The following is a 26,694-nucleotide window of genomic DNA, read 5'->3' as shown; positions in this document are numbered from 1 at the left end:
TTCAGGCTAATGGAGCTGGGATTACTAATGCACTGACTGTAAAACTGCATATTTGTTTCCTTTTTATTAGATGATTCGTGAAGCCAAGAGGACGGCACCGAGTATAGTATATGTTCCACATATCCACCTGTGGTGGGAAATAGTTGGGCCAACACTCAAAGCCACATTTACCACATTATTGCATAATATTCCTTCATTTGCTCCAGTTTTACTACTCGCAACTTCTGATAAACCACATTCTGCTCTGCCCGAAGAGGTAATTTTATAGGGATAGGATGACAATGTGTGTGGAAATATAAATGTTTTCTTTTATAAAATGGTATTCTATGATTCATATCACTATCTGTCAGTCTGTCTTATGGCTGGGGATATAGCTCAGTGGTAGAGCCTTATGCCTAGCATGTGTGAGGCCTTGGGTTCCATTCCCAACGCTGAGGGGAAAGAATGTGTCTTTTGTATTTGTTGATACTTAAGTCTCCTTCTTTTTAAGAGCTCTATGACCTTTTCATTACCTTGATGTACTGTAATTTATTAATTCAAACCCCTGTTGATCAGTGATTTGTTTAATAATTTTTTTCCTATTGAACCGCTACAGTGAGCAGCCTCATGTTTAATTTATTATAAGCACTGCTCTGTGGATTTTAGCTATAGCTGAAAGAGTATATACACTTATAAGTGGCGGGGGGGTGGCAGTACTGGGGTTTGAACTCAAAGCTTTGTGCTTGGTAGAGAAATGTGCTACCACTTGAACCACACCACCGGCCCCCACAGTATAGTACCAAACTACTCTCCAATTTTGTGCCAATTCAAACAGCTACTAGTAGTTAAAAAAAAAAGTTCATGCTGACCAGTCTTTCTCAATACAGCAATAGCTCCTCTACTCATCACTCCCTTTTCTACCTCCCTGCTTTATTTTTATCACTGTCTGCCATTCACTATTGATCTGTTCAACTCTGTTCTACCAGAATGCATAGCGCATGAGGTCAGAAACTTTTTCCCAATTTTGTATTTTTAGAGAGTACATTATAAGCATTTTACGGACTTAATGTGTGTTTTTTATTATGCTGACATTTCTCTTATTTTTAATTTTGGTTAATTGTTTTATAAGAGAGGGTCTTGCTGTATTCCCCAGGCCAGCCCCAATCTCGTGACCTCAAGCAGTCTACCTCAGCCTCCCAATTAGCTGGGACCATAAGCATATGCCACCACACCCAACTTGCTTATTTTCTTTTAAATGAATGAACTTAATAAGTGTTTTTCTCATACCTTTGATAAAATTTGTTTGCACAGTTCTTAAACATTAGTAAAAAGATTCAAATACTTGTTAAAGAAATACTTACTAAGCACTCAGTGCAGGTGTAGTTCTAGGCACATAAACCATATAGACAAAAAAAATCTTCCTTACAGATAAAGGACTAACATTTTAATTGAAAGGGAAAGAGAAATAAATACATTTTTAAAATATATAATGGCAACTTGTTATGGAGAAATAACTAGCTATTAACTGCCAAGAGTGTGGGTAGAGTCACTGTTAAATAGTCTAAGTAAGACCTCAGTGAGGAGTATCTGCACAAACACCTAAACAATTGTAAGGCAGTGAACTCTTTGAGGTAAAAATGTTTCTGGCAGAGGCTCTTTGGCAGAGCTATGTCTGGAATGCTGAAAAAAATAACAGGGAGGCCTAGGTGGCTAGATCAGTGTTTGTGAAAAGGGCAGACTGGGAAGAAAAGAGGACAGTTGATGACTCTGTTTTAATATTGATAATGAAACTGGAAGGTTAATAAGCTGGGAAATGATCATTAAGTATATATTATAGCCTCCTAAAAGTTTCTAGTTCAGTTAATTATCTAGTTCTGGACTCTGGTTTACAGCCTTTCTTTTAGGTGGATATACCACCTATATTGAAGCACTTTCTACACAATTCTGTTTGTTTATTCTGATTCCTAAAAATCCAGTTTATTTTAAGGCTCCCATTTCTTAACCTCTGTTTTCCCTGATAGCACATACACAGCCTAACGTGTCTCTATAATAACGGCTCTGTATATTGGAGTATTCTTTTATGTTCATTTCTGTCTCCATTCTGGCTCAGGCTTCTTTGCATTAAAAATTTATTCTATGATATGACATATTCGTTAGAATTACTAATAAAGTAGAAGCTTCTTTCTTGGTCTTAGTCCTAGGCTGATAACTAGACTAGTGGATCTTTTACCTTGCAGTCACTCAGTTAAGCTGAAAGAGTTTTCTCATTTTCACCATGTCCCTTTCCAGATTTCTTTCATTCCAGCCAGCTGGAAAGACACTCTTGCATGTGTCTGATCTGAAAAGTGGCATATATCGTTTCCTATCACATTCCATTGGCTTAGTTGTATGCCATGCCTTACTGCAAGGGAGGCTGGAAATACTACATAGCAGAATGCTGAGAGAAAGATTGTGGTAGTAGCAAGCTCTACTACCTGTCAAACCAAGAAGTCCATAGCCAGAATAAATAAAGTATGCCTGCAGTGTTCTGATTAACACAGATGTAAAGGTTTTTGCTCAATAGCCATATTACACCATTGTCTTCTCATATTCACTGTCAGTTAAACTTTATTAGTCATTTTGAAGTCTGAAATAAAGATACTGAGTTTAAAATGTTTGGTAACAAGACTAGTTGAACTTTTTTTCTGGGCATCAAACCTGGAGTTTTACACATTCTAGACACACACTGTACCCCTGAGCCACACCACTGGCTCTTTTTGCTTTTTAGTTGTTTTTAGGATAAATAGGATCTTGTGTTCTTTCCCAGGCTGGTCTAAACCATAATCCTCCTATTTAATACCTCCTGGGTAGCAGAAATGACAGGCACATGCCACAGCACCCGGCATTATTGGTGGAGATAAGGTCTTGCTAACTTTTTGCCTGGGCCGACCTTGAACTGCGATTCCCCCAATCTCCACTTCCCAAGTATTCAGGATTACAAATGAGAGCTACCAAACATGGCAAAAAGATTTTTTTCTAAAAGGATAACTTCTAGCGTTTATTCTCAGGGCATTTCCTAAGCATATACTTGTAAACCAGGTAAAACATTCCAGTACCACCTGGTAGTATAGGGGGAATGGGCACAGGATGAGGAATTGCTCATTTTTAAATGAATAATCTGAATGAATTGTTAAGTAAGTCAGTCTACTTTGAGCCTTACTGTTTTTACTGAGTCAGTGTCTAGATAGCACAGGTGTGTTGTTTCATTATTAGCTACTTCAAAATTTGTCCATCTCAAAATTTCAATTAGAAAACGGCTGTGTATATGCATGAACCCTATTGGATTCTCACAACTCAGAATAGTCTGGAAAAATGAGAAAGAATGTTTATTAAAAATTTCTGTAAATCCATGAAAGACAAAGCAATGGGATAAGGTTGATAAAGGTAACCATAATGCAGTTTGACGTAAGGAAGCAGTTTCTTGCTGTGGGTCAGTACTAGGAAGAACTTGAAAGAGCTCTTGGACAGCTCTGGAGTAATTGACCTTCGTTTCCAATAGGCTTGTTGGCCATCTGCTATAAGGCAATGCCTTACATATGGCTACTGACATCAGCAGCAAAGAACCCTGTGCCCAGAGTACAAACTGCTGACACATACTGTGTCCAGTATAGGCTAGTTTCTTCCATAGTCACTGGAGGTAGATGCTGCAATAATACTCCATTCCACGTGCATTCTGTATTTTGCTTATTCATCTAGAGATGGACATTTGGGTTGTTGTTTCTACCTCTTGACTTAGTGAATAATGCTGCTGTGATTATTGGTGTACAAGTATCTTTTAAATTGTTGCTTTCAATTCTTTTGAATCTATACCAAGAAATGGACTTGATGGGTCACATAGTAACTCTGTTTTTACCTTTTGAGTAACCACAACTCTATTTTCCACCATGGCTGCATCATTTTGCATGCCTACAAGCAACCCAAAGGTTTCCAGTTTTTTTCCATAGCCTTACCAACACTTCCAGTCTTTATTCGTTTTGAACATTGTTCTCACATCTCACTTGAGTTGTGAAAGTGAATCAGTTGATCCCAACAAATCCTTTAAATACAGTGGAATCATGCCAGTTACTGTATTCTTTCTCATAACCTGCCCCCACCTCCCACCCCCCGGGCACTGGGGTTTGAACTCGAGGCCTCACGGTTGCTAAGCAGGCACTCTGACCACTTGAGTCATTCTACTATCCCTTTTTTGTAAGGGGTTTTTTCAAGATAGGGTCTCAGGAATTATTTGCCCAGGGCTGGCTTTGAACCATGATCCTCCTGAGTAGCTAGGATTACAGGTGTGAGCTGCTGGGGCCTGGCAGTTACTGCATTCTTGAGTTTTAAAGAAGATGCTGTGTTACTGAGTTTTTAATCTGTTACACACATGGTTTATTCATTAATCCAACATTCTCTAAGACTTTAAGAAAATTATCTTTTATTTATAAATTTTCATTAAAAATGTGTACAATAACTTCCTGTTGCATTAAATGATCAGTGCATATATTGTGTGTGCATGCTACATATATGTATATTCTGTATGTATTGCATTTGTTTTCTTTTTTTAAGGTGCAAGAATTGTTTACTCATGATTATGGAGAGGTTTTCAATGTCCAGTTACCAGGTAAAGAAGAACGGACAAAATTTTTTGAAGATTTAATTCTCAAACAAGCTGCTAAACCTCCTTTATCAAAAAAGAAAGCAGGTTAGTTAACTATCTCAAAATTAATATATAATAATTTAAGAAAGTGGGTCTAAAATGTCAATGTCACTGACATCTAATACCACAAGCTTTTAAAAACCTCAGTCATAGAATGGGTACAGCTGCGTTGGAGGCAGAGCTGGATGATCTCAATTCGAAGCCAGCCCAGGCAAAAAAGATACCAAGACTCCATCTCAACCACTGAGCTGAAGCATGTGGTGCACACCTATCATCCCAGCTATGTGGAAGGCATAAATAGAAGAATTGCTGACCAGGCTGGCTCCAGGGAAAAATGTAATATCCTATTTGACTAAAAACTAAAAGGGCTGGAGGCATGACTCAAATGGTAGAGTGCCTAAGCAAAAGACCCTGAATTCAAACACCAGTACTGCCAAAAAAATTAATATCTCAGTCGTGAGGTTGATGCATCTACTGCCTTAAAATCCATGCTTAAAATGGACTAACATTCTTAAGGCATACAAGGTGTTCATAGGATAGTCCCAGTTTATCCTCCCAAGCCCATTTTTAGCTTTGTGTTCTTCCCTTCTGCCACCTCTTTTTGTCACAAAGCTGTGTCTTTAAACCTCATGCAATTCAGTTTTATTTATGCTTCTTATCAGGCTTCGACCTTTTTTTTTTTTTTTTTTTTTGATGGGGGTTGTCTAGAGTTTGAACTCAGGGCTTCATGAGCTACTCCTCTAGTCCGTTTTGGTGTCTCTCACAATCTGTTTGCCCAGGTTGCCCTCAAACCATGATCCTCCTGATCTTAGCATCCCAAGTAGCTAGAATGTACGGGCATGAGTCACCAGTACCCTGTTACTGTTTCTACCCCTCATTTCTGCCTAATGTTCTGCTCAACTTCTTTCATACTACTAATATGACACTATAATGATGAAATTATGTGTCTTACTCCCTTGATAAATTGCCAGCTTATTGAGGCAGATCTCTCATATCCTTTCTTATTCCTGGATACCCATTGTACATCCAGTTAAAGAAAATTAAGCTTTAGCATATTTGAAACATGCCACAATTTTTCATTAGTTTAAAACTAATAAAGAAGATATTTTTGTACTTAGAGTATTCTTATCTCAGAAGTAATGCATTTTCAAAGTCTTACTAGCCTTCTAACCATCTTAAAAGGGAACTAATTCCTAATGACTTAGGAATTAGTATTCCAAATGTTTGCAAGTTACTAGTTATTTCTGGAGGGAATTTAGTGGTAGAGATTATAGCAGTACTTTTTTTTTTTTTAACTTGGATTCCTGGCAAATGTAAGGAAGATAACCCCTGAAAGCCTGACACTATATGCACTGGCGTTATGGAGGGTAGTAACTAAAATCTTCTTGTGTAGTTTTGCAGGCCTTGGAGGTACTCCCAGTAGCACCACCTCCCGAGCCAAGACCAATGACAGCAGAAGAAGTAAAGCGACTAGAAGAACAGGAAGAAGATACATTTAGAGAACTGAGGATTTTCTTAAGAAATGTCACACATAGGCTTGCTATTGACAAACGATTCCGAGTGTTTACTAAGCCTGTTGACCCCGATGAGGTATTAATTTTATCATTGGCTCATATGTGTTCTAAGCCATAATGTTTGAAAACCAGAATATTTGAGTAGTCATGCTATACTCTGAACTTGTTTTCTTTATATGGAAGCATGTACCAATTTAGTGTCCTAAGCTTGTGGAGACTTTAAGAGCTATCTAGTACGTTTTCCTTTCTTGTGGAGAATAGAAAGTTAACTTTTCCCACCCTATCTAAACATTCTAAAAGCAATTTGAGAATATTAATGCCGTGCGATACTACAATGGCCTACACAATTGGAATTAACCTGGAGAGTCACGGTCTTGCAGTGTAGTACAGATGAGCCTGGAACCTACAATGTAGGCTTGGCTGACCTCTGCCTCAGCCTTCCTAGGGCTAAGATTGTCCCCCGAGTGCATGTACCACTGTGCTTGGCAAAGGGGTGAATCTTTTAAGTTGACATTGAAATATGGTTTGCAGTTACGTGAGGAAAAAGATAAAAGATGTTACTGGAAAATGTAGTTGCCCAAGAACAGGAAAAAATATAAAATACAAACAAGCTTAGATAGAACCCAAGGTTTCATATTAATAGAAAATCCTTGTCTCTTATTCTCTATCCCATGTATTTCCTGGCCAAAACTTGAGTGAAATGTTTTTATGTTTAGAGTTAGTTGAGTGATCTTGTCATTTGCTTTAATTTAGGTTCCAGATTATGTCACTGTAATAAAGCAACCAATGGATCTTTCATCTGTTATCAGTAAAATTGATCTACACAAGTATCTGACTGTGAAAGACTATTTGAGAGATATTGATCTAATCTGTAGTAATGCTTTAGAATACAATCCAGATAGAGATCCTGGAGGTGAGCATTAATGAATTTTTTTTCAGGGGATGGTGTGGGGGCTGCTAATTCTTAATAATTTTTATGTTAGGTACTATATTTAAAATATTTTACATTCATAAGGCCATTTAATCCTCATTACAACCTTACCTTTGCCCATTCTATAGATAAGGAAGGTGAAATTTATAATGGTTAAAAATCTTGCTCAAGGTCACACTGTTGGGGTAGGGCAGAGGTAGAATTTGGATGCAGGGTTTTTCCACCCTCGCATCCCCGAATAGCAATAATTAATTATGGGATGCATCCTCTAGTGAGACATAAAATACCTTGTTTACTTTGTCGATGTTCTTTCTCCAAGTGGAAAAATAAACTCTAATAAAATAGGTTTTAAACGATTTTCTCAGTTAAAACCATTACAGTTTTTATTACCAAGTAATAATATTTAATACTTGTTAATAGAAATGTTTTTTACAAAAACTAAGCCCTGTAGTTCCCCGGACACATTAAGACTGAGGATATCTTTCCAGACCTGTAGTTGATGGTACTTGTAAGTTGGATTGATTAGTATAGGGAGCTACTGAGAGCTGGTTAAATAATTGAAAAGCTCACTGAACTACACCTCTATCTCTCTTTCTGATACTTTGCAAGGATCTGCATAGGGTACAGCAATAAAATTGTTTGTGCGTAATCTGCCATATCAATTCATAACCAGAGTGTTAAGGAGTAGCATCAAACACAGATTGATACAACTCTAGTAACTTTTTATTACTTATGGTAAAAGTATAAAAGGATTTGTAATGGCTACTGTCTTAGCCCAAAATACTGAGTTTATTTGTGGTAAATTATTGAAAGGGGAAAATGAAGAATTGTTTGTTTACTCATTTCTCAGATCGTCTTATTAGACATAGAGCCTGTGCTTTAAGAGATACCGCCTACGCAATAATCAAAGAAGAACTTGATGAAGACTTTGAGCAGCTTTGTGAAGAGATTGAAGAATCTAGAAAGAAAAGAGGTAGGAAAATGATTTGGCATCAGAAAAAGATGCTTTACATGTGATGTATTGAGTCCTTTTAATTAATTTTTTATACAATTTTGAAATCTGGAAACCCTTTTTGTAACCCTGCATATTTATTTATAAGGTTGTAGCTCCTCAAAATACGCCCCATCTTACTACCATGTGATGCCAAGGCAAAATTCTGCTCCTGCTGGTGATAAAAAATCCGATGTGGAGCAGAATGAAAAGCCAAAGACACCCAGTACTCCTGTGGCTTGCAGCACACCTGGTAAGTATTGTTGGGTAATTTTCATTTATGAAATTGTAACCTTTCTCTTGAAGCCATTACTTTCTCCCTTGCTTTTCTTTATTAATCCAGTAGGTTACATTCAACAACTTTACACTCTTGAAATCCAAGTTCATAATTTACCACTTGCAATTCCAATTCACCACCTAATTGAATTGAATTTACTGACTTATTTTCTATGAATCTTGGTCTATTTTCAATTCCCCATTATTCTTAGGCTATAGCCAGAGGGTATCAACCTCCAAGCCTGTGAGTTTTTCTGAGGCCTACCTTCCTTAGCAGACTTTTAATTCCAATTTCTGCTCTGTAAGCCCCATAAATGTCAGACTCTGTTCAGCCTCTTCGCCTCACTTACTCATTTTATTTTCCCAGATTGAGCCTCTTAATTCTTCATTACCATTCATTCACTTTTTTTCAACATGTTATGTGTACACCCTCCCTACCATCACCCCCCAACCTGGTGCTGGGGATTGAACCCAGGCCTTGGCACATGCTAGACAAGCACTCTACTACTGAGCTATGCCCCCAGCAGAACCTTCTGTTAGTTTAATGCCAGTTTGTCCTTTGTGGGGTAATTGATTTGAAATAAAGAGTAAGCACTTCTATTGTAAAATGGGAGTGGTAGGCATCTAAAAAGGAGAATCAGCAAGAGGTTTCCACTGTCAGAATGTTCTCAGTCAACTCAACTCTAAGCAAGTGTGCGTAAGAAAACTTTGGACATGGAAATTGGCTTTCTTAAAACAATCCATTCCTAGCAAAAGACCCAATAGGATGGCATATATTAGGTTTACCAAAAGAGAGAAGAATGTTCAAAGAAGCAACACTGAGAACAACTCAAATGCTCATATACAGTAGAATGAAAAAATTTGGATGATTATTGCAACAGGGAAAATGGTTAAACCTCAACTACATGAATGATGAATCTCCTAAACGCAGACACACTTAACATACAAATTATTTTTAATGTACATGGATATTCACTGTTGATTTTTTTTTTTTTTTAGAAGTTTTAGCAAGGATTTATTTTAGTGTACAACAGGATAAGTAGGGAGAAATTGGAGAAAAGACAAACATTTCCTGTTCCCCATGCAGGAAATAGGAGCAACAACTCCCTTGTTTATGTTTTGAATACTTTATGCATGTCATATGCCAATCACAAATTAAAACTAAAAAAATCTGAGAATTACTTGTAAAATTTTCTTTCTTCCACTTGGTCAATTTGAAGGTACTTTTTTGGCAGTGCTGGGATTTGAACTCAGTGCCTCACGCTTGCTAGGCAGGTACTCTCCCACTTGAGCCGTTCCTCCAACCATTTTTTGTGTTGAGTATTTTCAAGATAGGGTCTCACAAACTATTTGCCCTGCTAGCCTTGGACCGTGATCCTCCTCATCTCTGCCTTCCAAGTAGCTAGGTTTGAAAGTATTTCTACCATAGGTATTTCAGACTCAACTTGATTCCTTATCACCTGTTTCCACCTAAGATGTAAATAATCAAATCTTCCTTTCCATATTACCTCCCAACATTCAGTTATTTTTCCAAGTTCTAGACAGAATATTGGCTCTCTCTGTACCTTAGTTTCTCCATCTTTAAAGTAATGATGATTATAGTAACAGACCCCATCAGGCTGAAGCAAAATTTCAATGAATTCCTGTATGGAATGTACTTGAAAACAGTTCTTAATACGTGTTAAGCACTCAGTAAGTGTAGACTGTTGTAAGTCTTGCCTTCTTTCTAATTTATTTCTCATTCTATTGCCAGACATCATTGGGTAGATGATGTCATTGCCCTCCTTAAAGTTATTCAACATTTGAAAAAAATTATTCAAGATACAGTCTACACTCCATGGAAAGTAGGTCATTTTATGATCTGAACCTTCCCCATTTCTTCATCTTTTCGTAGTACTCTACTTCTGCTTCAATATTCCAACCATACAAAAGTACTTACTGTGGTTCTCAACTTTTCTGTCTTCTTATATCTCAGGATTTTTTTTAAACTCTTTTATCATAGAATTTAGAAATTTGTTAGATATCTTTTTTTTGTTTTTGTTTTGTTTGTTTAAAGCTCAGTTGAAGAGAAAAATTCACAAAAAGTCAAAGTGGTGTGTAGGCACCAAAGCAAAACGAAGGAGAATTTCACAGGCAAAAGATGATAGCCAAAATGCTGTGGATGACCAAATGGAGAGTGATGCAGAGGAAGCTCAGGATACAAGTGTAGAACATAACGACACCGGAAACACAGGAGAGTCTTCAATAGAAGAAAATGAGAAGCAGCAAAGTGCCTGTGAAAACAAAATTGAGTTGGGAAATAATAGTCCCAGTATTTGTAATACTGAAAATGAACTTGAAGAATCTACAAAAACTACATGTACAGAATTGAGAAAAGATAAGATTTCTTGCAACGGAGATGCTTCTAGCTCTCAGATTGTAGATAATTCTGATGAAAATGAAGCAAAAGGTAAGTCACAGTTAAAAGCTATTCAGTCAAAGATCCTAAATAACTAATTACGTATCAGTGTGCTTACCTTTGAGCTAGTAAATCACTGTTGTCATCGTACACTTTGGCGTTGAACAGACCTGGATTTGACCTCCACTTCACTGCCTTGTAGCTTGTGATCTTTTAGCCTGTTTACTCTTCAACAAAATTGGGGTAGAGTTTTTGGATGGTAGGGTTGAATAACATAATCCATTTAAAGCAGGTAGCCCAGAGTCTGTCTATACTACTTTTAAAAACAGAAGGGAAAAAAAAAAAACCTAGTTAAGGTAAGCAGTTTCCTATGATTTTTGCTTAGTGATAAAGAACACCTCTTACCCGTCATTCTTCTATCCCTTACTGTAGAGTAAGTCCACTCCTGTGGTCCTGCTCCCTGTATTTTCCATTTAGAATTATCTTCATTTGTATCTTCTTGAAGTGCTGGAGATAAAACCCAGAGCCTAGCACATGCTAAGCAAGGATTCTCCCAATGAGCTACGTCCCCAGACCTAACATGGATAGGCCTGATTTCACTCATTTTAGATTGCTTGGGTCCCTCCCATATCTAGTTAATTATTTATTTATTTATCTATCAATATATATCATTCCCTCTCCCTCTCCCTACCCCCACCCCACCTCGGCCAAGATTGAACCCAGGGCCTCACACATGCTAGACAAACATTCTACCAGTGACCTGCATCCCCAGTCCTTTTTTAGTTTTCTCTTTTGAGATGGGGACTCCCAATATTACCCAGGCTAGCATCAAACTCAACAATCCTCCTTCCTCAACCTCCTGGTTGCTGGGGTTATAGGTGTGTACCACCATGCCTGGCTTCTCCCAGCTCTTTAAGTTCTAAGTCTTATGTCCACGGCAGTCTTAACCTATTGAGGTATCCCCCACATGCAACCTTGAAATACTCCAGTTGAGGAGTATTTTTCAATCTCCATTGTTTTTGGGGGGTGGGGGGCAGCACTGGAGGTTAAACACAAGCCCCTCACTTGCTAGGCAGTTGCTTGCCCCTTCAGCCACTCCTCCAGCCTTTGTCTGCACCCAGTTTTTGAGTGTGTGTAAGTGGTAGTATTTTAATCTTATAACAGAAAGAGATTAACCCAGAATTAGTATTTATGTTCTTTATAAAATTCTGTTATTTAATCTGTCTAATACTTACTTTAAGCATACTGTCTGTGGAGCAAATAATAGTCACTTAATTTTTCATTGTAGAAATGTGTATTCTACGAATGACTCGATCTAGACGTTCTCAAGTAGAGCAGCAGCAGCTCATCAGTGTCGAAAAGGCTTTGGCAATTCTCTCTGAGCCTACACCAACACTTGTGGTGGACCATGAGCAATTAAAAGTATGTAAATTGAAATCATGATGCTTTCCCTCCATTCTTTACTAATCCCCAAATGCTGGACTATGGACTAAAGGCACTCTCAACATAGAAAGCATGTGAGAAACCACAACTTTTCTTCTTCCTCCTAGCTTCTCTTTACTGTTCTCTCCATCCCCTCCCCCAAAGGAGGAATTGTATATGAGGATGTGTGGTATGCTGATAGGCTGCCAGATCTGTTGGTGCTTCTTTTTCCCTCTGTTTTCCTCTCATTTGCATTTTCATCCTCACCATTCAGATAAAATGACTTCCTAACAGGTAATTCCTGCTATTGTTAAATTGAATCCTGCCAGGTCTAACATTTGACAGCATTGATTCCTCTTCTGCCTTGAGTGCTGTATCCTTAAACCATCCTTGCCTTCAGCTACATAGAAGCTTCTTGGTGTTTTTCTTTACCATCTTCTCTCTTGTGCTCTTGGGTTAATTATTACCTCTATAAGAATAATCCTGCCTCTGGACTCCACCCTGATATCCCTAAACAGTTTTAGCTCCCCAACAAACAACTTGGATACGTTGCAGTTGCTTTGACATACTGAAATAACATTGATTTATTGCCCTTTCCCTTCAAAATAAAAACCTTTGCTTCTATTTCCTGAAAGAGGGCAGGAAATCTCTCTCTTTTCCCCTCCCCTCTTTGTACTTTATCCTGTTACACTAAAATAAATCCTTGTTAAAACTTAAAAAAAAAAAAATTGCATCCTAATTCCAGCTTACCTATTTTATTTTGGCCACATTTCAAGGCTGGGGACATTGAAATTTTTCAATGTATAGAACTATATATATTTATCAAAGATCAGTTATTTCTACAGGTAAGAGTTTTAACAATTTAGAAGGACTCTCTGAAGTACAAGTAATAGTTAGCTCAGGAAAACCTTTCTCTTTTTAATGTAGCCACTTTACTAAGAATTTCATGTCCGTACTTAAATACTCATTATAGAAGGAATCAGCAATTTATCTGGAGCAATTCCTCAAAAAAAAAAAAAAAAAAAACTTCATCTGAAAATTTTCTTTTAAAATATGTGAGATTTATAAAAATTTTATGACCATGAAAATAGGAACTTTGCATAATTCACCATGTTGTTTGGGGTTAAAGATGATTATTGCTCTACTAGTAAGTTTTTATAAATTTTCCAGCTTTTTTCCATTCAGCATACAGGCATATTATCATTTAGTCAGTTATAGGCAGCTGTTTATTGAGACTTGTACCTTCTCCAGTAACGTAACTCACCAAACGAGGGACTGTGTAATAAATAGATATATTTCCCAATATATCTATTGGGAAAGCAAGAAATAATGACCTTTTATGAAAGGATAAACCTTCTGTGGTGGACAGATTGGCATAAAAACAGTGTTTGGAGATGACTAATGTGCTGATTTATAGTTTTAACACACTTACCTAAGTGATTGTTCCCATCCCTTGTTTTTATGACCATTGCTTATAACACTTCATATGGTTTTTACTTAGTTGTGATGGTACAGCCTGGTAGGACCTCACTTAAGGCTCTACTAGTGGGTCTGCCACTTCAGTCTTGAGAAAAAGACACAACTAACCAAATGGAAGTATCCTGAGTGGTAAGGTAGCCCCACGTGTAGTACCTTTTTAAGTTTCACCGAATGAAATTGATCATAATATACTTACACTGCCATGAAGAAGAAGCTTTTTACCTATTAATCTAAAGTGAGGTTATTTTGAAATTTGTCTGTTGAGGTTCGTAGATAGAATTGAGATTGGCATCCTCAGCTGTAGTTTTTAGAATCAGATTTTTTTTCTTTTTTTTTTTTTTACCCAGGGCCAAGGTCAGAATCACAGAATGGTGATAAAGTTAATACTGCCAAGTGTCAGAGTCACTGCCAAAGGCTTGCCGTGTCTCACCAAATGGCTTAGGCTCTCTTTTCTCTAGATTTTATGATAACAGTTCCCCAAAGCTTCAAGAATTAAATACCTTGTCTGAGGGAATTTATCTCACAAATGTGAACACTCTTCTTTTAGAATCTTTTGAAGACTGTTGTTAAAAAAAGTAAAGAATACAATATATTTCAACTGGAAAATTTGTATGCAGTCATCAGCCAGTGTATTTACCAGCATCGTGGGGACTATGATAAAACAACACTTACACAGGTAAACTATTGAGTTGAAACTTTTTTCTAAATAAGGATTTAGAAGCCAAAAGCCAGGTTCAATGGTGTACACCTCTAATCCTAGCACTCAGAAGGCTGAAGCAAGAGGATTGTGAGCTTGAGGCCAGCCTGGGCTACATAGTGAGTTCAAGTTCAACCCAAGCTATATAGTTTGACCCTATCTCAAGAAAAGAAAAGAAGAATTTAAAAAGCATTTTTAATGTGTGAATTACGAATTTTTTTACATCTAGAGCTTCATTGCTTTGCCTTTATATTAAATAATTATAGTATCAATGAGACTGAAAACTCATTTTGTGTGCATTCTAGAGTATACTATAATACTTACATGGTATAAAATGTAATACTATTACTTGTAAAATATAAAATAATATCTATGAATGTGCAAGTAAATTTTATCAGATATTTATGTGGATATTAATATCCTTAAGGACATTTATTAAAAGTAAACATCTATGAAATTATTTTTTTGCTTTTTCTGTATTGAAACTTATTATTTTTCCTTCCTACCCTTTATGTAGAAAATGGAGCAAGAAGTAGAAAACTTCAGTGGTTCCAGATCATGATGAGGTTTTTTATATTCAGTTCCTATTTAATTTACTTCTGTCATAACAACATAACTGATGGAAGATGAAACACTCATCTTCAAGAAAAAGATTAAAGTAGTAAAATAAAAGTATTTAAACTTTTCTGATGTTTATGTACATGTGTAAGATAACATAAATATTAGAATTTTGAACAAAACACTGTAGTAATAGTAATAGTTGAAGTTTGGCCAGTTCTTAATAAAGCTATTTTGATAACTAATAACTAATGTTTTATGGCACTTAAGAATAATTAGCCACATTGACTTTTTTTTTTTAATTAAGCACTTTTAATTGTACTCTTCTAAACCAAGGTTAGGGCTTGGGAGTGTAGCTTAGTGGTAGAGTGCTTACCTAACATGCACAGTGTGCCCTAGGTTTGATCCCAGCTCTGCAGGAAAAAAATGGTTATCAGACCAGATACAATAACCATTTTGTTATCCATTGTGTCTTATGTCATCTTTGTTTTCCTTAATGCCCTTCTACTTGCCTTTTGCTTCCCTTGCCCACTCACATAAAAACCAGAATTCAAGTCATGATTTGCAAGAGGGCTGTACCACATTCTGTACTTGAACATCAGAATTAATGTTTTAGGATGAGCATTTTTTATAATTCTTTGGGTTAATAAATATTTTAAATATTTTTTGGTTTACTTTTGTAATATGTACAAAAAATATATTAATTACTACCTTGTTAAACATCTTTTTACTAGCACAAAGTTTTTGTATTTGAAGACTGTCTTTCTACAATTGTGTTTAGATATTCTATAGATATTGTTTATATACAAATATATAAATATAAATATAATTTTGTATTACTGATACCAAAAATACATTTCTTAAAGGTTAAACCATTCACCTCCATACATACTGGGGGAAGCATTCTAGTATCAGCTTGCAAAATAGTTCTTAGAAACCTTATTGGAGGGAATAAGGAACAGTAATGTAAAAGTGAAAGATTGTGGGGTTTTGTAGCTTGTGGTGATGGTGGTACTAGAGTTTGAACCCAGGGACTCATGCATGTGCTGTACCACTGAGCTATACCCCCTGCCCTACCCCAAGATTTTGCATTTTACTATGGTTCAAAATTGAGCTGCTGTTTGTTGTTGATTTATTATCTGAATATGTAAACTTTTAAATTTGGATACCTTAATTCATAAATACTGCCTCATATAATTCATAGAAAAATCCCAATCATTGAGAACATTTAAATGTATGCATATTGTTGGTGGTATACATATCATTCTCTTATACTCTTATTGAAGTATATTATAACTTATTCTTCCAGAACTTCATTTTGTGTGTATGGTTTGTGTAATAAATTTTAAAGGTGAAAACTTACTTGTTTCTGTTTCTTCAGTTTAAAAAACATTAAAGATAACAGCGTAAAACAAGAAAAGCTCTTCATTCTTACATTACTGTGCATAATTTACAGTGCTGTTGATCTGCCAAGTGTGGTGGTACATGCCTATAGTTCCAGCTACTCAGGACGGTGAAACCTGAGGATCCCCTAAGCATAGGAGTTCAAGACCAGCCTGGGCAACGTAGTGAGACCTGTCTCAAAAAATAAATTGCTGTTGACACTAGAATGTTTGGGTTATACATACTTTAGCTGCAGAGACTAAAATGTTTATTATCCTTTCTTTTTGGGGGGTCAGCACTTGGGTTTGAACCCAGGGCCCTCATACTTGCTAGGCAGGTGCTCTTACCACTTGAACCACTCCGCCAGTCCATGTTATCCTTTCTGTGGCACACTATCTACAAACTCTGAAAGTGATACTTCTATATTGCAATGTAGAGATTAAAACCCCTTTTGAAATTGCAAAGATAGAATGTTTCCTCTCATTTTTAACCTAAAGGTGCAGTCCTTCTAAAGCAATTAATAATGCAAGAAAAAGAAAAGTCATCCAAGCTGGGTGCTGGTGACTCATGCCTGTAATCCTAGCTACTTGGGAGGCTGATATCAGGAGGTCTGTAGTTTGAGTCTGGCCCAGGCAAATAGTTCGTGAGACCCCCTTCACCCTATGTCCAAAATAACCAGAACAAAATGGGCTGAAGGTGTGGCTCAAGCTGTAGAGCACCTGCTTTGCAAGCAAGAAGTCTTGAATTCAAGCTCTAGTTCCACCAAAAAAAGAAGTCATCCAAATTGGAAAGGATGAAAAATATCCATGGTCAGAAATTGCACTATCTCATGTAGAAAATCATAACAAATTTTCAAAATAAGTCATTGAGTTCAGCAAAGCTATAGGGTAGAAAGTATATTAAAAGGTTACATTTTTATGTATTAGCCATAAATAGTTCCAAAAGGAAGTTGAGAAAGCAATTCCATTTATAACACTTTCTGTTGCTGCAAAAAAATATCTGAGAAAAGGAAGGAAGGTTTGTTTCATGATTTCAGAGGTTGCCAGCCATGAATGACTGACTCATGCTTTAAGTCCTGTGGCAAGGCAGAAATGTCATGGTTGAGGAAAGCCAGGAAGCAAGTAGAGATAGCCACATCCTAATTTTGAAACTCACCATAAAGCTACACGAGTCAAAGCAGTGTGGAACAGGCACAAGGAGAGATGTATAAGTTCATGGAGTCTAACTGAAAGCCCAGAAAAAAACCAGTGTATCTCTGGTCAATTGATTTTCAGCAAGGGTGCCCAAGTGTATGAAGTAGGAAAAGAATAGTCTAACAAATGGTGTTAGAACTGGATATCTACATGCAAAAGAAGGAAGTTGAGTTCCTACCTCACACCATAGTATAAAAAACAAAATGGAACAAAGGCCTAAATTTAAAATTCTTAGATGAAAATGGGAAGTCTTTATAACCTTGAATTTGGCATGGTTTCTTACATCTGCCACCAAAAACACAGCAAAAGGAAAGTTTAGATAAATTAGGCTTCATCAAAATTTTAAGACTTAGTGCTTCAAAAATTCGAAACTGTGCTGTATCATAAACGACTCGACTACTTAAGAGGCTGAGATCGGGAGAATCACAGTTTGAAGCCAGCTCAATCAAATAGTTTGTGAGACCCTATTTCCAAAATAGAGCAAAATGGAATGGAGGTGTGGCTCAAGTGGTAGAGGGCCTGCTTTGCAGGGTGAAGACCTAGGTTCAAACTCCACCAAAAAATAAAAAGGATTCAAACTCAATCCAGTGGCTGGATAAGAGTGGTCAAGTATTCTAGAAGATGCCCCTCTTAGAGTTAGTCTGGTGTTTTTCTCATGAGTAGACCAGGATTATGGAGGTGGAGGGAATGCGAGGAAGATCAGAGGAAAGGTGATTACAGCATGGTTGCATACTGTCAAGTTTGTCTTTTGGCTGTTGGACCTGGATCATTGGCTGATGGGTTTCTCCACTGAGAATTACTTCCCCCTCCCTTTTTTCTATTCTCTGCAAATAATATTTTGAGAACATTTGTTTTTCAGCTGGTTCTATTAGAAATCCCCATAGATGTGCACTGTAGGAATTAATTAAGTTTATTTCAGATTCTTTCCACTATTCCCTACTTCAGAGGCTGACATACAAGATACTTTGTTGCTCAAATGATACAGTCAAGAGATTGCACCGTGCTAGATAATATATTGTGAACCATATATGCCAGTTGACCTGAAATTCCATTCTCATTTCTTGTAACCATAGGAAATGTTTTCAACTAGAAAATTATGTTTTTTCTATTGCAGCAAGATGTAGCCACGTGACTAAGTTTAGGCCCATGAGATAGAGGGAAGTGGAAAGCCCTTTGGAAGGGAAAGGGTGAGAACACTGCTTCCTGTGCTTCCTTTAATGTGCTATCTGAGGGAAAGGTGTGTTGTGTGTGTGGTGCTGGGGATTTAACCCAGACATTTGCACATGCTAGGCAAACTACCACTGAGCTATGTACCCAGCCTGGAGACTATTTTTGATGCTAAGGTGTCTAAAAGTCTTACTCAGGATTTGCTGCTTACAGGAAATGAAAGTTGATAAACCACTGCCAACCAACTACAGGTGTTGGCGAGGATGTAGGTAAAAAGGAACCCTTGTACACTGGGAATGCAAGCTAGTGCAACCACTCTGGAAAAAAATTTGGAGGCTTCTTAAAAATCTAAACAAAGATCTACCATATGATCCAGCAATCCCACTCCTGGGGATATACCCAAAGGAATGCGATTCAGATTACTCCAGAGGCACCTGCACACCCATGTTTATTGCAGCTCTATTCACAATAGCCAAGTTATGGAAACAGCCAGGATGCCCCACCACCAACGAATGTATTAAGAAAATGTGGTAGGGCTGGGGTATGGCTCAAGTGGTTGAGCACCTGCCTATCAAGCACAAGGTCCTGAGTTCAAATCCCAGTAATGCCCATAAGTACATGAATGAGTAAATAAAGTTGGCAGTCCAATGCTCATCTTATAAAAAAAAAAAAAAGAAAAAAAAGAAAATGTGGTATTTATACACAATGGAATTTTATGCAGCCATGAAGAATGAAATCTTGTCATTCACAAGTAAATGGATGGAACTGGAGAACATCATTCTGAAAGAGGTTAGCCAGGCTCAGAAGACCAAAAATTGTATGTTCTCATATGCAGACCTTAGATCTAGGGCAAATGCAGCAATGTGGTTGAACTTGGGTCACATGACAAGGGGAGAGCACATACGGGAGGTATGGGGATAGGTAGAAAACCCAAAACATGAAAGCGTTTGATGTCCCCACTCCAGAGGAACTTTTTTTTTTTATTCATATGTGCATATAAGGCTTGGGTCATTTCTCCCCCCTGCCCCCACCCCCTCAATACCCAGCAGAAACTATTTTGCCCTTATTTCTAATTTTGTTGTAGAGAAAGTATAAGCCATAATAGGAAGGAACAAGGGTTTTTGCTAGTTGAGATAAGGATAGCTATACAAGGAGTTGACTCACATTAATTTCCTGTGCGTGTGTGTTACCTTCTAGGTTAATTCTTCTTGATCTCACCTTTTCTCTAGTTCCTGGTCCCCTTTTCCTATTGGCCTCAGTTGCTTTTAAGGTATCTGCTTTAGTTTCCAGAGGAACTTATACAGAAACCTTAAAGTGACAGAGGTCAACACAAGAAGGGGATCAGGAATCAGTGTAATAATCAGTTAGATATGAATCAACTTTGGTTGTAACACATTTGTACATGGAAGCAATGCTAGGAATCTCTCTCTATAGCTATCCTTAACTAGCAAAAATGCTTTGTTTTATTATGCTTATGTCTTCTCTTCAACAAAATTAGAAATAAGGGCAGAACGGGTTCTGCCTGGAAGTGAGGGAAGGTGGGGGTGGCAGGGGGGAGAAATGATCCAATGTATGTGCATATGAATAAATGAATTAAAAAAAAACAAAACAAAACACTGCCAGATCCTTGAGCACACAATGGTGGCATGATCAAATGGACTGACAAGAGCTCTCCTTGGTCTAGCAAAGTCAGGCTGGAGGCAGAAGAGTCAGAGGGAAGCAATCAAAGGCATTTTTGTAAAGAAAGATTAGTAAGATCCACTTTGGAAACACAGGGCACATGAAGGATCATTCCAGAGTTGTGAAGATAAGCAACCAAGGAGCTGTAAGAATATGGACAGGAATAGAGAGAAGTTGTTGAATGAATACAACTGGACACATCTGGGTGTTCAGGTAATGTGGGGGAGGGAGCAGGGAACACAGTTGAAGGTTCCTATTCCACACATAATCTTTGTCCTAATCCCTGGAATGTCATACAGCAAAACAAAGGGGGGGACATTTTCTTTTAGATTAACAAAATTAAAATGAGAGATTATCCCTACACATCCTAAATGTAATCACACACAAACTTATAAAAGGTAAATAGGAAAGTTTTACGTGGAAGAGAAGGCACTGTGACCACAATCAGATTGGCATTGTGGCCAAGCCAAAGAAATGCTGGTGGCTAGTCACCAAAAACAAAGCAAGAAATGGATCCTCCCATGGGTCCTCCAGAGTTGTGTAGCCCAACTATTGCTATGATTTGGGTCTAATGATACTGATTTTGGACTTCTGGCTTCTAGAATCATTTGGGAGAATCATTTTTCTAATGTTAGAAGTCATCAATTTGTGGTAATTAGTTTCAGTATCCACAGAATTGGTGTACAATTTTATACCAACACAAACTGCAACGATATAAATAATGCCTTTTCCCCCTCTGGGTTCTTCAGGTTATCTCTCCAGTCAGCAATGGTCTTCTCCACTCACCCCAACCCCAACTCCCTTCACTTGGCTACTTTAGGCACCTGAGATGTCCCAGATGTCCTCCCTGATTCCCCAGGCTAGGTTAGGGCTTTCCGCTAATTAGCTCCCTAGGTTAATCCCCCCTTAATGGAACCAAAAGCATGCAAAATTGAATTAATCATAATTTTTTTTTATCAATGATCCATGCATGCCCCTGTTTGGATTACTTTTAGTAACAAACATCTGTGAAAACCTAAAAAGGAAAACGAAATCTTCAGCCACCAGACATATCAGCCAGTTACACACCAAGATGATGGTAATCCTGAGTCATTCATTCTTTGCTGCCCATTTTATGTAATTGTATTGCATCTGTGTGTATCCCCAAAACCTGCATTTTATTTATTTTTCACTTTTTTTGTTATTTTTTTTTATGGCACTGAGATTTGAACTCAAGGCTTCACACTTGCTAGGCGAGCACTCTACCACTTGAGTCACTCCAGCAGTCCCAACCTGCATTTTAAAATCACTGTTTTAGGACTGGAGTGTTGCTCAAGTGGTAGAGCACCTGCCTAGCAAGCGTGAGGCCCTGAGTTCAAACCCCAGTACCACCAAAAGAAAAATAAAATCACTGTTTTACCTTGCTGTATTATTCTACTACATGTGCAGTATCTTTGAGGGGGGGGTGGTTCCCTTTTCCACTTAATACTTTTTACTAAAACCTTTTTCATAATATTTTATACTGTTGTAGACCATTCATTTTGTAAGTATAATATTCCATTTTTTGAGTAAGTCACAGTTCATTAATCCACTTTACTGTTGATAGGCATTTTAGATCATTTCCAGTTTTCAATGATTGTAAACAATGCTATAAGGACTTTCTTGCACTGTCTCACCCATTGCAAGACAATCCCACTTTGCTTATGAGGAAAAAGGACACTAAATAGAGGGTAATTCAAGGAAAGGTTGTGAGCTGTAGGGGATTAGTAAGTAGTAACTTGGGGCTCATCATCCCTAGGCTGTAATGAATAAGCAGTTAGGGTGGTTGCTGGAACCAAAAGGAAATTTTGTGTTGTTTCCCCTCAAGAATAGCAGTGACCTTCAGTCAAGGGATCCAGGCAGTCCTAGGCAGCCTCGGATAGAGCAAACCAGAACAGCTGCCCTGGTTTCATTCTCTTCTCTTCAAGCTTTTGCTAGAGTTTGTAATTAGCCAAACTGGATCAAAAGCCAGAGGTTAGGAGCCCATTGCTGTGATCTATATGGTCAGCTGTCTGGAGCAAAAACCAGAGTGAAGGTTGGCATATAAGGCGAATGAGACTCTCACACAGTCTGCCCCTTCTGCTCCACTTTTACTCTTCGTCCAGGTGAAAAGTTTATGTCCTTTCCATCAGGAATATGCAAAGTCCATCAATACTGGATGACCATGAGATTGTATGTTCTGTCAAGTCTGCTTTAAAGTATGCCACATGCAAAAAACAACCCTTTCCCCCACTGAATGGGCATTGCAGCCTTATCAAAACTTAATTGTTCCATTTCTCGACTGTTCTGGTCCATTGCCTATCAAGACAATGCTATCAAGCATTGTCATATCCACCTGGGTTACTTACATCTCTAGGTGATTTACAATGCCTAAGAAAATGTAAATGCTTTATTAATGTAATGTTTAGGGAATAATGACAAAAAGTGTACATAATACAGACACATTCCCCCAGTGCTTTCAACTTGTGGTTATTGGATCTGCAGACTGGAACTCACAGATATGGAACCAGAGATAGATACAGATGGCTGGCTGAGGATCTTTGTGTCTTTGGATTTTCTTTGATTTCTCTCAGCAATGTTTTATAGATTGCATTGTTTAGGTTTTACACAACTCTTGTCTTACGTATTCTTAAATATTTCATATATTTTTGGATTCTACTGTAAATGGTGCTGTATTTTAATTTTAATTTCCAATTGTTGCTACAAGGTAGACAATTTTTCTACATTGATCTACATTGATAGATGGTGGTGAGAAAGGACAGCCATATTTAGTCCCTCCCCTTGAGGTGGGCCTTCCTCAGACAGTGGGAAAGTTGTCATATGACAGTAAAATAACAAAAGAAAGGAAAGAGGTTTACAACTCATTTTCATATTAGTTACTTTTGTGAGTTGTGACCAAAATACCCAAGAGAACAACTTAAAGGAGGAAAGCTTATTTTGGCTCATAGTTCCAGAGGGTTCAGTCCATGGTCATTTGGCTCTGCACACTCAGGCAGGACATGATGGCAGCAAAAGCGTATGGCAGAGGAGTTTCTTCACCTTATGGTGGACAGGAAACAGAAAGAGAAAGGGGTCAGGGACAAGATTCCTTCAAGGGTCTACCCCCAGTGACTTACTTCCCTCAGCTGGATCTCCCAACCTAAAGCTTCCAGAACCTTCCACCAGGATCAGTGACTGCCATGTGTGAGAATCAACTGAAGTTAGGTCTTTTCTGTCAAAGGAGCTAAGGTCTATCATTGTGTAGATGTCAGCTAACCTCCCCAAATTGCTGCCATGTGCCTTGTGAAACGTTGCCTGACCTTACAAGTTTCTTGCAGTCAGACAAAGAGCTGTTAACTGCCAGGTGCCCTAATCTCAAACTGCTCCATGAGTTAAATGTCAGGCCCTGTCTGCTATCTTCAGGAGACCTTGAGAAATCACTTTCTCACTTTTCTCACTGAGCTGTAAAAATGTCACTGATTTGGAAAACCTTGCACTTACGCCAAACAATAGTTAGCTAATTGGGAAAACTGTGAATCCAAACCTGTCCATCAGGGTGAGGAGCAGAGAGATAAAAATTGAACTGACTGTGTGTTCTGCCTATCAGATATGGTCTGTGGCTGCACCCTTCTGCAAAAGTAAAACTTTTCTTTTTGCCTTGCTGAGCGACTCCTGCATGTTTCTTTGATCACTGTTTCGGAACGGCATTTCTGACACACGTTGCTGAATCAAATGTGCACTTTCTGTCCTTTTCATCTTCTATCACTTGGCATCATTCCACACAGTAGAGCACATGGATTTCTTGAAAAAAATTTTTTTTCTTTCCTGCCTGCTGCGACATTACAATCAGGTGGTTTCCCTCTAGATTCCATGGCACTCTCTCTCTCTCTCTTTTTTTTTCTTTTATCATTATTTTATTTTTTTCAAATTTTTTATTTGTTTTTGTGGTGCTGGGGATTGGACCCAGGGCTTCACTCATGCTAGGCAAACATTCTGAGCTACATCTCCAGTCCTTTTTTTTGTGGTACTAGGGCTTGAACTCAGGGCTTTGCGTTTGCTAGGCAGACACTTAACCATATGAGCCATGCCTCTAGCTCTCCCAGTTCTATTTTTAAAAATTTCATGGTATCTTCCTCTACCCTTGGCCGCTGTGTACTCCAGAGCTTGGTCCTGGGTTCTCTTCTGTTCTCAGTCTGCATTGTTTTTCTAGATACTCCCTACTTCAAGACTTTACCATCTGTATGCCAAGCATTTCTATCTGCAGGCCTTATCACTCTTTTGAAATACAGACCAACATACCCTGACCTTCCCCTGAAGCCTTCTAAATTCCTTGTATCAATAAATGTGACCCCATCCATCCAAACTCTGAGGCCAAAAACCTAAAGCTTCCAATCCATCCCCAAGCCCTGATTGTTTTGCCTCCACCTACCTCTCAACCCACCATCATCACGAGTTTCCTATTTATTTGATCTTACTGCTTCAATTCTTGCCCCCTTGCATCCATTCTCCACTCAGTACCAAAATGTTAAGGAAATTCAGATGTGATGTCATCACTTGCTTTAATCCTTTGAAGCTTCCCCTTAGAGATTCTTATTATGGCTCCAGCCTCATCTCCCTATTCTTCTCCTGAGCCACAGTTCTGGTGAGGGGAAATTCAAACCTCAGAAGAGCAGAGTAGGGCCAGGCATAGTGACACATACCTGTAACCCCAGCACTCAGGAGGCTGAAGCAGAAGAATCACAAGATTGAGACCAGTCTGAGCTCTACAATGTGGCCCTGGCTCAAAGAGATCTAGTTAATAGTTTCTAGGTTTGGGGGTTTTTTTTTTTTTTTTTGAAGATACAAAAAAAAAATTGTATTTTTTAGACACTGCTTCTGTTTTATCTCATTCCAGATAGCTGAGACAGATTAGAAGGATCCACTGCTCTCTGGCATTGAGGCAGGAGATAAGCATTGTTAAGCATCCAAGCACTGTGAACTTGCTGTTAATATGAATGATAAGTCTTTATTGTAAGCACCCCTTTTAATGTTTATTTTTCTTGTACTTAGCTAACATGTTGGAAGCTGGGACAATTTGACTCCCAAATTGATAGCTGTTAGACTCTTTCCAGGTGTCATAGCTGCCTTGAGTGAAGGACCATCAACCAAGCAACCCAATGAATGGCCCTCATGGCAGCACTGGCTGCTTTGAATACTCACTGACCCTTGAGGAAGCTGCCTGGCAACCACAGCTACTTGCTGCCAAAGTACAGCTCCAGCTCCTAAAGGCACTGCTGCAGCCATGACTGTTTCAAATAGCTTGCGTTGGACAAGCCTCAATTAACTCTAAGTGACCTGCAGCCATTTCCACCCAGGTAGAGGAGGAGCACTTTCCCCAGTGCCTGGTTGAAAACACAATCCTTATTATGTAAGGAAGAGACTGTTGTGATTGGAACAAGCATGGTCCCTTATTGGCATTAGGGACTATGCCATTATTGGTCCAAATATAGGTGCATGAAGGGCTTTGACCAGTGCAAACACACTTGCCACAGCCCCTTTTTGGTCATATAAGAAGGCTGTTTGGCTCACAAAGTGAGCCAGTGGGGAAATTCTCCTGTGTAGACACCTGATGTTGCAACATTAGGCCTAATGAAAGGCTTTTGTTGAGAGGTCCTTTTTTACATAGATTTGAACTTGATTGTTGGTAAAATTGGCTGAGCTAGTAACACAAACAGCAGAAGCAGCTGCAGAGTTACAGTGGCAGGGAAGGTGGTGGCAATAGCAGTGGCAGAGGTGGCAGGAGCTGCAGAGGTGACAGTAGTCCCTGCCCCAGTGGCAGCACTGGCAATAGTGACAGTAGCAATGAAAGGGCACCTGAAGAGTTCCAGAGAGCAGCCAGGGCAGAAATGACAAGGAGTATAGAGTGAGAGTTTGGAGGAGCTGAAGACAACAAACTGTGAGCCTAGTCACTGGAGAGGGCTGGGAGCCATGGAATATAATAACTGCCTCGTGCTGGGCTGCTGGTGGTTAAAGCCAAAGCCTCCCACCTGAGTGCCTAGAGAGACGTGTTTCTGGATTCTAAAGCCCATAGCAATAGCCTCCTAACTCTCAGAGTTAGTTTCTGTGAACCTCTGGGTCTGCCAGTCCAGCCCTTAGGCTTGGGCACTCAGGGGCCCAGGACTGCCCACACTGGAAGAGCTTCTCCTCACCTACCCATGATTCCTATCTGGGTAGAACAAAAGGACCCCATCCAGCAGATTGGTTACTATGCTATGAGAGAACAAGTTTGGTTTGATTTGCTTGTAGTTGACTGTTTGCATATTGAGTATCTTCGTAAGATTGAAACCCATGTAATAAATTGTACAGTCTAAGCGT

At 38.5% G+C, this 26,694-nt stretch overlaps 1 protein-coding gene across 10 annotated transcripts in view; it reads left to right on the top strand.

Annotated features, from left to right (window-relative positions):
- Window positions 1-16,282, top strand: part of Atad2 (ATPase family AAA domain containing 2) — a 53,539-nt gene extending 37,257 nt beyond the window's left edge. For 9 of the 10 annotated variants that reach the window (XM_074069153.1, XM_074069152.1, XM_020156491.2 and 6 more), the window contains 10 exons: window positions 71-256; window positions 4,564-4,699; window positions 6,048-6,244; window positions 6,922-7,081; window positions 7,950-8,072; window positions 8,200-8,343; window positions 10,423-10,815; window positions 12,053-12,186; window positions 14,213-14,341; window positions 14,880-16,282. In XM_074069153.1, coding sequence (XP_073925254.1) covers window positions 71-256; window positions 4,564-4,699; window positions 6,048-6,244; window positions 6,922-7,081; window positions 7,950-8,072; window positions 8,200-8,343; window positions 10,423-10,815; window positions 12,053-12,186; window positions 14,213-14,341; window positions 14,880-14,924 — 1,647 coding nt within the window. In that variant the 3' untranslated portion in view covers window positions 14,925-16,282. Of the gene's footprint in view, window positions 1-70; window positions 257-4,563; window positions 4,700-6,047; window positions 6,245-6,921; window positions 7,082-7,949; window positions 8,073-8,199; window positions 8,344-10,119; window positions 10,211-10,422; window positions 10,816-12,052; window positions 12,187-14,212; window positions 14,342-14,879 lie in introns of those variants that run through there. The other variant, XR_012446411.1, reaches the window with a different exon arrangement.
- The last annotated feature ends 10,412 nt before the right edge of the window (window positions 16,283-26,694 follow it).

Source organism: Castor canadensis, chromosome 3 (genome assembly GCF_047511655.1).
Source record: "Castor canadensis chromosome 3, mCasCan1.hap1v2, whole genome shotgun sequence".
In the NCBI taxonomy this organism is placed as follows: domain Eukaryota; kingdom Metazoa; phylum Chordata; class Mammalia; order Rodentia; family Castoridae; genus Castor; species Castor canadensis.
The sequence above is the reverse complement of the archived record's forward strand: the minus strand, read 5'-3'. Positions and strand labels throughout refer to the sequence as shown.